This window comes from Anser cygnoides, chromosome 16 (assembly GCF_040182565.1).
Source record: "Anser cygnoides isolate HZ-2024a breed goose chromosome 16, Taihu_goose_T2T_genome, whole genome shotgun sequence".
Taxonomy (NCBI): Eukaryota; Metazoa; Chordata; class Aves; order Anseriformes; family Anatidae; genus Anser; species Anser cygnoides.
In genome coordinates, this window is record NC_089888.1 from 14700189 (window position 1) to 14708849 (window position 8661).

The 8661-nt window shown below is 56.1% G+C and overlaps 1 protein-coding gene across 1 annotated transcript; it reads left to right on the forward strand.

Moving 5' to 3' along the window:
• The first annotated feature begins 1267 nt into the window (after nucleotides 1-1267).
• On the forward strand, nucleotides 1268-7931 carry LOC136786505 (titin homolog). Its single transcript, XM_066978441.1, has 5 exons — nucleotides 1268-2779; nucleotides 3038-3160; nucleotides 4133-4294; nucleotides 5246-5335; nucleotides 5625-7931. The coding sequence occupies exons 1-5, from the start codon at nucleotides 2708-2710 to the stop codon at nucleotides 7227-7229; spliced, it is 2052 nt and encodes a 683-aa protein (XP_066834542.1). The 5' UTR covers nucleotides 1268-2707; the 3' UTR covers nucleotides 7230-7931.
• The last annotated feature ends 730 nt before the right edge of the window (nucleotides 7932-8661 follow it).

Below are 8661 nucleotides of genomic sequence, written 5' to 3' on the forward strand. Positions count from 1 at the left end.
TGGCTATCCTCCAGTCTTCAGGCACCTCTCCTGTTCTCCAGGACCTTTCAAAGATGATAGAGAGCAGTTCGGCGATCACCTCTGCCAACTCCCTTAGCACACGTGGATGCATCCCATCGGGACCCATGGATTTGTGTGCGTTGCGCCCACTCAGACGCTCCCGAAGCACTCTCTCGTCAACCAGGGGGGAGCCCTCTATTTCCCAGACCCTTTATTCTCCCGCCAGGGTCGAGGAGTCCTGGGGGGGAGTCCTTGAAGCAAAGACTGAAGCAAAGAACGCATTCAGTATCTCCACCTTCTCGGCGTCTCCCGTTACCAGGACACCCACTTCATTCAGCAAAGGACCCACATTATCCCTACTCTTCCTTTTACTGTTTACATACTTAAAAAAAACCTTCTTATTATCTTTTATCTCTTTTGCAAGCCTCATCTCTAGGTGGGCTTTAGCCTTCCTTGTCGCGTCAAGTGTTGCAGCTGGGCTAAGGAAGGGGCCGGACCAGGTCTAGGAAGCCTGGTGTTTACCAGGTGTCGAGGACAATGTTGAGACCCTTCTTGCAGGGCTCCTTCTCCTTAGACCAAGCTCCCCCAGAAGGTCTGCCCGTGCCAGTGCTCACACAAAGGCAAGCGGTGGGAGCAGTCCCCCCCTCTCACGGGAATTCTCCACGCAGCCGTGGCACGGGCTTGGCCTTTGACACTCTCCCATGAAGCATCCCCTGCGGAAGGGAGACCTTCAGTCCCACAAGGAGACAAGTCAAATTGTTGACGGGAAACAGAGCCTGGCCTTTTTTGGGTTCCCACCCAGGCCTCTCACTGTGTCTTTTGGTTGCCTGACATGTTTTCAGACCTTCAGGTTTTCAGTCCTATTTCCCAGAGGATTCCGCTTACCCTCTTGCCTCCTTGAGGCCTCTCTGATTGCCTTGTCCTTCCCTGGGCCCTCCTTGGGCCTTTTGGGACAGCTAAGGGGCGCTGTTTGCCTTTTGGTGACCCCAAGGCCCTCCACTGCTCTTTGCATGTCTCCTAGGGCCCTGCGCTTGACCACAGCTCTAGCAGACCTTTGGTGCTGCCCAGAGGCCTCCGTCTGCCTTTCACTGCCTACCGTGAGACCTCTGGATGCTTCCAAGTGCCAGCTATGGCCCTCCGTGGGCCTTTGGGTGCCACCCAGAGCCCTCCCTTTGCCATTCTGTATGGCCCTGTGAGCCCCGCTTAGCCTCTTTTCCCCTCATGACTGCCTGCAGGGGCAGGAGCTGCGTACAGGGAGGGGAAAGGCCTGGCAGGTCAGGGCAGTAGCCCCAGAAGTAGCAGCAGCCAGAACCATGGCATCAAGCCTGTCTCGCAGAGCAGGCAAAAAAGGAACAAACGAGAAAAAAGAAGGAACAAAGGGTGGAAAGGGGTCTCAATAAGAGGGAGAGGTAGAAAGTGAGCACAGCAGGAGCCAGCAGCCCGGCTCCTGCCCTGTTGCTTGCAGGAAACAGCCACAGGAACAGGTAACAGAAAGGAAAGAGGGGAAGAAAGTTGGTGGAAATGGAGAAAGAGGTTGGAATTCAAAGCAGATGTGAGCGGCACAGCTGCAACCGGTGACCCAGCACCAACTGTGCCCTTTACGGGAGGAAGCCGGGGGGTGGCTTGGGCCTAGCGGGTGGCTTTGGGCCTGTCTGTGTGGCCGTCGGAGGGGGGTAGGCCTGGAGGCATGGGGGCCAGTCCCAGACAGTTCCAGCCGGCTCAGCAAGGGCTGCCTGTGGAGCCAGAGCTGAGAGCGACCAGAGGAGCCCCTGGCGCCGCTGCTCTCTCCTGTGTGACAACGGGTGGCAGCGGCTCGGGCAGCAGGCAGGAGGAGAAATGTGAGGACACGTGGGCCGGGCCAGGAGGGCACTCAGAGGGAGGCAGACACAGGAGGGGACAGCGAAGACACAGCAGGAGGCCTGTGGAAGGGGACGCTGCAGAAGTGAGGCCAGGGAAGGCACTCTGGGCAGGAGGCTCTCCATGGTGGCAGCGGTGCCTCTTGGGGACTGCGGCCGTGAAAAAGCCACACGGGAGCAGAAGAAACAGGTAGGAGGGAAGAGGCAGCAGGACAGAGGGAAAAGCTAGGAGCGGTGGCGAGAAGCCCTTGCGCACTGCTGCAAAGCCTCCTGCATTGCCTGTCGCCTCACAGGAGGGATGGGGAGAGCCCAAAGGAGACGTATGGCAGAAGGGAGGGCCAAGGGGAGTGGGAAGCCCAGCAGCTGCAGGCAGCAGCCAGGTTCCACAGGCCTTTTGCCAGAGAAAATCAGGGCAATAGGTGAAGAGACGACCTGCCGCCAAAACTGTCTCACAGAGCTGCTGAAGGCTCCGTCACTGAACATTCAGCCAAGAAGCAAGCATTTCTGGTGTGGAAAATCTGCACATTTCTCACCAGTTAGCAAGGATGACAGCTTTCCTTCCAAGAATGACAGAAGAGTTGGGGTGGGAAGGGGCTGGTGGAAACAACCTAGTCCAGGCGCCCTGCTCAAAGCAGGCTCGGCTGGAGTGGCTTGCCCACCAGTGTGACCAGAAGGGCCTGCAGGTAGCCATGGCGTAGGTGGCGGCATGGCAACGCGATGATGTAACAATGCTTGAGCGCTCTATAAAGCCGCTTGCTGGGAGACCGCCTGGGACAGTTGCAGCTGTCTGCCTCTGGAGTGAGAGGTGCTAGCAGAGGGTCGCAGCTCCCACAGAGCTCTTGGAAGGAGCCATGGAGCAGCATCTCACTGCTGGTTTCCAAAACCCAGACGCACTGCTGTGCATAGCTGGCAAGAGCAGAGAGGTGAGCACTGTGCCCGAGGAGAGGGCTCAGAGCAGGAGCCCGGGGCGTGCGGGACTGCTCTGGGGCCAGAGGAGGCTCCCAGGAAGCTGGGAGGGATCTAAACCTGGTCAGGCCGCAGAAGGCTCGCAGGGAGCCGTGCCTCTCTCTGCCCATCCCGGCGTATTGCTAGCAAGTGGGAAGAGAGCTGCAAGGGGGTGCGGGGGTGGGCTGCACAAGGGATTGGAGTGCCTGAGTGTCTGAGTGTCCCTGTCTTTCTAGTTCCAGCCCAGATGGCAACTTGGAGAAAGAGGCAGCGGGCTGCTGGACCTCCCACTGGGAGTCAAAATCCCTCTAGTGCCTGGCACCAAGCCTGTCTTCTGCAGGACAAAGCTGGGGGAAAAGGTAAGAGAAGGAGGAAGGGGTGGAAGGGGTGGAAAAGGTCTCTTCTGTCACGGGCTCCCTCCCCATCATTCCGAGAAGGCCTTGTGGCCACCTGCTCTACGGTGGGAGTTACAGCACTTTGGCCCAGCCGGGTGGAGGAGTCAGGGATGGATGCTCCCGGCTCCGCAGCACGGAGACAAAGGAGGACTCGCCAACAGCAGTGGCCTGCACTGGCCAGAGGTCAGGAGAGGGTGTTCCACAGCTGGGCTCTCCACAGGGGCGTGCTTGCCAGCACCAGGGCCAGCCTGGGTTCTGGCACCAGGCAAGCGGGCAGCTGGGGCCCTGCCTGCAGCAGGCGGCAGCGCGTCCGGGTACCAGGCCAAGGTGGCCTTCCAGCATGGCCAGAAACATTGAGTCTGGGGGTCTCTTAGGGGAGGGTGCAACCTTCTCCTGCTTTCCCTCTCAGATTTAGAAATTTAGAAAATCCCAGGCTTCTCTGCTTGGGAACCGCATGCCGTGTCCTCCTCCTCTTCCTCCAGCTTGGGGGAGCACTGCTTCTGAGGCAGAGACTTCCTGGAGGCAGACGAAGGAGGGAGGCAGGCTACCCGCCCCTTAGTCCTGCCTAACCCAGAGGAGGCCGTTTTCTGTGGATTTTCCATTGCTGACGTGTGAACCACCGGGCTTGAAGTTTTCCATCTGAAGGTTCATTTCTGGCATGGAAAGCTCTTGCATTTCTACCCGGTGGCCCAAGATGCCTACTTTGCTGGTGGGGTTTGGCCTTCTCTCCCCAGCCCAGGCCGGACCCTCAGCCTGGTGGGGGTGTTTTTGATGGCTTCAGAAGGAAGGTCCAGCCGGGAAGTAAGCCAGGAATCAGAAACCTATACCTCAGAGGTTGGAAAAGGCTAGCCCGTGTGCATGAGGAGCTTGGAAGTGCCTTTGTCTCTCTGCTGCTTTCTCCTGCCCCATTCATACTCTGGAACACCTCTCTTCCAGCTTCACCAGCCTTCTGCTCAATTTAATCTGGGAGATCCGTACTGTCGCCTACTGCGCACAGAGTACAACTGCCTGCACGACCCGCATCTGCAGGCCTACTACAATCGCAAAGACAACCTGCAGAGCCTGAAGAGCAAGGGCTACATCACCAGTGATGGCAAAGTAGGTTTGGACGTTGCGCTGACCAGCACAGGTCTCCTCTGGCAGAGGCCAGTGGGATGAGGTTTAACATGGCTAAGTGCCAGTTCCTGCACTTTGGCCACAACAACCCCATGCAGTGCTACAGGCTTGCGGCAGAGTGGCTCAAAAGCTGTGCAGAGGAAAAGGATCTGGGGGTGCTGATTGATGCTCGCCTCATCATGAGCCGGCAGTGTGCCCAGGTGGCCAAGAAGGCCAACGGCATCCTGGCCTGTATCAGGAATAGTGTAGCCACAATAAAACGGGCTCAGGGGAGACCTTATCGCTCTCTACAACTACCAGAAAGGAACTTGTGGGGAGCTGGGGGTCGGCCTCTTCTTGCAGATGACTAGGAACAGGACTGGAGGGAATGGCCTCAAATTGTGCCGGGGAGGTTTAGGTTGGAAATGAGGGGACATTTCTTCTCAGAAGGAGCACTCAGGCATTGGAACGAGTTGCCCAGGGAAGTGGTGGAGTCACTGTCCCTGGGGGTGTTTAAGGAAAGCTTGGACCTGGCGCTTAGGGACATGGTTTAGGGGGTGACATTGGTAGTAGGCTGATGGTTGGACCAGATGATCTTGAAGGTCTTTTCCAACCCTAATGATTCTATGATTCCCAGCGCGCTTGCTGCAGCCGCTTGTTGCTGGTGGGGGGCACAGGGCTGTTGCGCTGCCTTCCAAGGGAGCAGACGTCACCCCAGCGCCCTGCTGGCAATGCCCACTCCTGCTCTTCTCAGGCTGCCGTGCGCTGCCTGTGCATTGAGGAGGCAGCCGGTGTGGGGTCTGGTGCAGAGCGAGGAGTCCACTCGGCCCTGGCTCGGAGGGAGGCAGCGTCCCCACCGCTGGGACGTGGAGGGGATGGAGAGGAGCTGCTCCCCTGCCACTGCGCAGCTACCTCGACAGTTCTTGGGAGCTTTCTGCCCTTGTCTCTCTATAGGTGGTCTGCACTCTGAAGGAGTTCAATGAGTACAGGCAGTATCTGACCACACTCAAGCTGGAGGCTGAGAAAACCAGGAGGCAAGGAGAGGTAGGCAAAGCTCAGCGCTGGTAGACACATGTCAGCGGCACGGTACAGAAGGCTGGGGCTTTCCTTGATGGATCTGAGGGAGGCGGGGAATGCAGATGTCAGGGCTGTGCTGGGGGGCCAGGTGTTGTCGTGGGGAAAGGACGACCCTTTCCCGAGGGAAGCCCTTCTCTTCAGCCCTCGTTGCACGGCAGAAGCAGGGCGCTGGCACGGGCGGCATGAAGCCTCAGCACGCAGGGACGCGAGCCATTTCTGAGGCAAGAGTGAGCCAAAACCTGCTGTTCCCTTTCAGGAAAAGCTTCAGCAAGAGCTCGCCAAGTTGAAGAAACTTGACCCCAGACTGACGGCACGGATTGACAGCTCTTGCCAGAGCTCCTCCACTGATGTGTACATGGTCATGGGAGAGAAAGCCAGCCCACTGGAGCCTAAAAAACCAGCTGGCCCACCTTCCTGCAAAAGCAGGAGAAACCTTCTCCAATCTGGCCAGTACAGAAGGCTGAAAGCGGCTCCCTCCGGACTTGAGTTGGGCAGGGAAGATGCCAAGCTCCCTGGGTGCATCCCTACTGTGACTGAGTCAGAGAGAAAGTCACCTGTCCCCGCAGACGGTGTATTCAAAGCTGCCTCGGAAGAACAGGCTGCTAAAGAAAGCCAGAGAATTGAAGAGATGGCTCGGACTGTGGTGCGGCAAGTGTTTGAGAGGGTGCAGGCACTGGACCAGTCTGCCTGCGTCTTAAAGAGGGCTCCCCATAAGAGCCAAGAAAGACTGTGTGGAAGTGCCAAAAGCGCAGAGCCTTCAGAGACATCTCCTCTTGATAAAGAGGAGGAAATTGCACTGCTGGCTAAGAAGGTTGTGGCGAGTGTGATGAAGCTCTTTGAGAAGTCCTGGGAATCCGGCACGCCCAGTGCATCTGAGCCAAGGCCAGCAGCCAGGCAGAAGGAGCAGCCCGTCACCAGGACAGCCTTCCAAGTGGGGAAGCTGGCAGAAAAGAAATCGAGGGAAGCCTTTGAGGGAGAATCCTCGCAGGCTTCCCTTGACAAAGTCACCAGAGAAGCTGTTGGAAGTGTCTGCGACACTTTGGAATCCTTCGTAGCTTCCCGGTTTGAGCAAGACTTCAACCGCAAATACTCTGAAATCCTGGCGCTTCCCACTGTCAACCTCTCTAACAGGAAGCCACAGCCATCCCAGGTGCCTCTCTTAAGACAGGGCATGAGGGAAGGGCGGGGACTACCAAGAGCGTCAGAAGAGCAGAGCCCAGAAGCAAGGCAGAGAGAAAAGTTGCCCATGATCCAACCAGCGCCAGACACTGCTGAGGTCTCACGACTGAGTCACAGGATTGTGAGGGAGAGCACCCAAAAGGCTGTCTCCGAAGTTCAGCGGCTGCACACAGAACTGCAGGCCTATGCCAGAACCATTGTCCTTAACGTGGTTGAAAAAGTGAAGGACAAGATGGAGCGGGAAATGAAAGCCAAGGCCTTAGACACCACTTCAAACAGCAAAACGGTGGCAAGTGGGATGACGCGCCCTGTATCGGAGCAGAGCTGTCAGCCTGGGACTGCACGGAACCTGGAGAAGAACTTGGGAAAGCGTGTCACCAAACAGCCCGTGCCAAGCAAAGGGAAGGAGAGCTGTCCCTCAGAGCACCTCCAAAGACCACCTGATCTCCTCCAAGCTGTCCGGCGAGGCTCTGAGCAAGGTGTTCCCATGGCAGGCTCTTCTGCCCCCCCAGGGGAATCCCACAGTCAGCGGAGGTCAGAGAGCACCACAGGCACCATCGCTTCCATGGGCCCGCAGTTTGTCAGGCAGCCCGTTCCTCCATCTGTTCCAAAGCATCCTGTCCAGGGAGGAGCGCGGTGCCCACGTGTGCGTGTCAAGCCTCTCCCATTCAAGCCTCAGTAGCCTGAGGCGGCAGCGGACAATAAAGAGTTTACATCCAAGTGCTTGCTTGTGCCTACATTTATTCAAGCCAGGTGTACTGGGTCTGGCTGGGATGTTAACTTTCCCTGCAGCAGCCCACACAGTGCTGTGCACTTAGCACTTGTAGCTAAAACAGCAGTGGTATCACACCAGTGTTGTGTCTGCTGCTGAGCAGTGCTGGCACAGCATCAGGACTCTCTCTAACCGTCCTAGGGGGTGGGCAAAAAATGTGAAAAAGAAACATCACCAGGGCAGCTGACCTAAACCAACCAAAGGGATATTCCATACCATATGATGTCACACTCAGTAATAAAAGGTGGAAAAAGGAAGAAGAGGGGAGGGGTGGGCTCTCATTGTGAAAACGTCTGTCCTCCTCCCGAACACTGGCTACGTGCGTTGAGGCCCTGCTTCAAGTACGTGGTCAAGCTTCGCTCATTTGTGGGAAGTAGAGAGTCATTTCTTTCCTCTGCACTTCCACATAGCCTTTACTTGTTTTGTTTAGTTTTCCCTTTCCCCCCTCCCTTTTCCCCTTTCCCTTTTTTTTTCCCTTTAGTTAAATTGTTAATTGTTTAGTTAAATTGTTTAGTTAAATCGTTTAATTAATAGTAATCTTTCCTTAATAATTATTTCTTTTTTTTTTTTTCCTTTAATTAAATCATCCTTATCTCAACCCGTGAGCTGTTCTTTCCTTTACTTCTTCCCCTCCTCATCTAAGGAGGGGGAGTGAGAGAGCGGTTGTGTTCAGCTGCCTAGCACGGTAAAACCACCACGCCAGGCCTTGCTGTGCTTGGGGATTTTCCCTACACCGTGTGGTGGTTTTACCCAGCTGGGCAGCTGAACTCCACCACGACCACTCTCTCACTCGCCCTCCTCAAACAGAAAGGGGGAGAAAATACGATAAAACGGGCTCAAGGGTTGAGATAAGGACAGGGAGACCACGCAACAATTATCATCACGGGCAAAACAGACTCAGCATAGGGAGATTAATATAATTTATTACCTATTAAAACAGGCTAGAGCAGTGAGATACTAAAAGCAAACTAAAATCACCTTCCCCCTTCCACCCTCTTCTACATCCACCCTGCCCCCAAGTGGCTCAGGGGAACATGGAGTGGGGGCTATGGGATGAGGTTTAACAGGCCAAGTGCCAGGTCTTGCACTTTGGCCACAATAACCAATAAGGCTTGGGGCAGAGTGGCTAGAAGACAGTGAAGAGGAAAGGGACCTGGGAGTGTTGATCGATGCTCGGCTGAACGTGAGCCGGCAGTGTGCTCAGGTGGCCAAGAAGGCCAACGGCACCCTGGCCTGTAGTAGAAATAGCGTAGCCAGCAGGAGCAGGGAGGTGATCATCCCCCCATACTCAGCTTTGGTGAGACCGCACCTCGAGTACTGTTGTTGAGTTTTGGGCCCCTCA

Excerpts from the sequence above, each read along its gene's own strand:
- LOC136786505 (XM_066978441.1), top strand. The coding sequence starts at position 2,708 with ATGGAGCAGCATCTCACTGCTGGTTTCCAAAACCCAGACGCACTGCTG. Across the intron at positions 4,295-5,245 it reads ACATCACCAGTGATGGCAAA|GTGGTCTGCACTCTGAAGGA; the intron begins GTAGGTTTGGAC and ends GTCTCTCTATAG. Across the intron at positions 5,336-5,624 it reads AAACCAGGAGGCAAGGAGAG|GAAAAGCTTCAGCAAGAGCT; the intron begins GTAGGCAAAGCT and ends GTTCCCTTTCAG.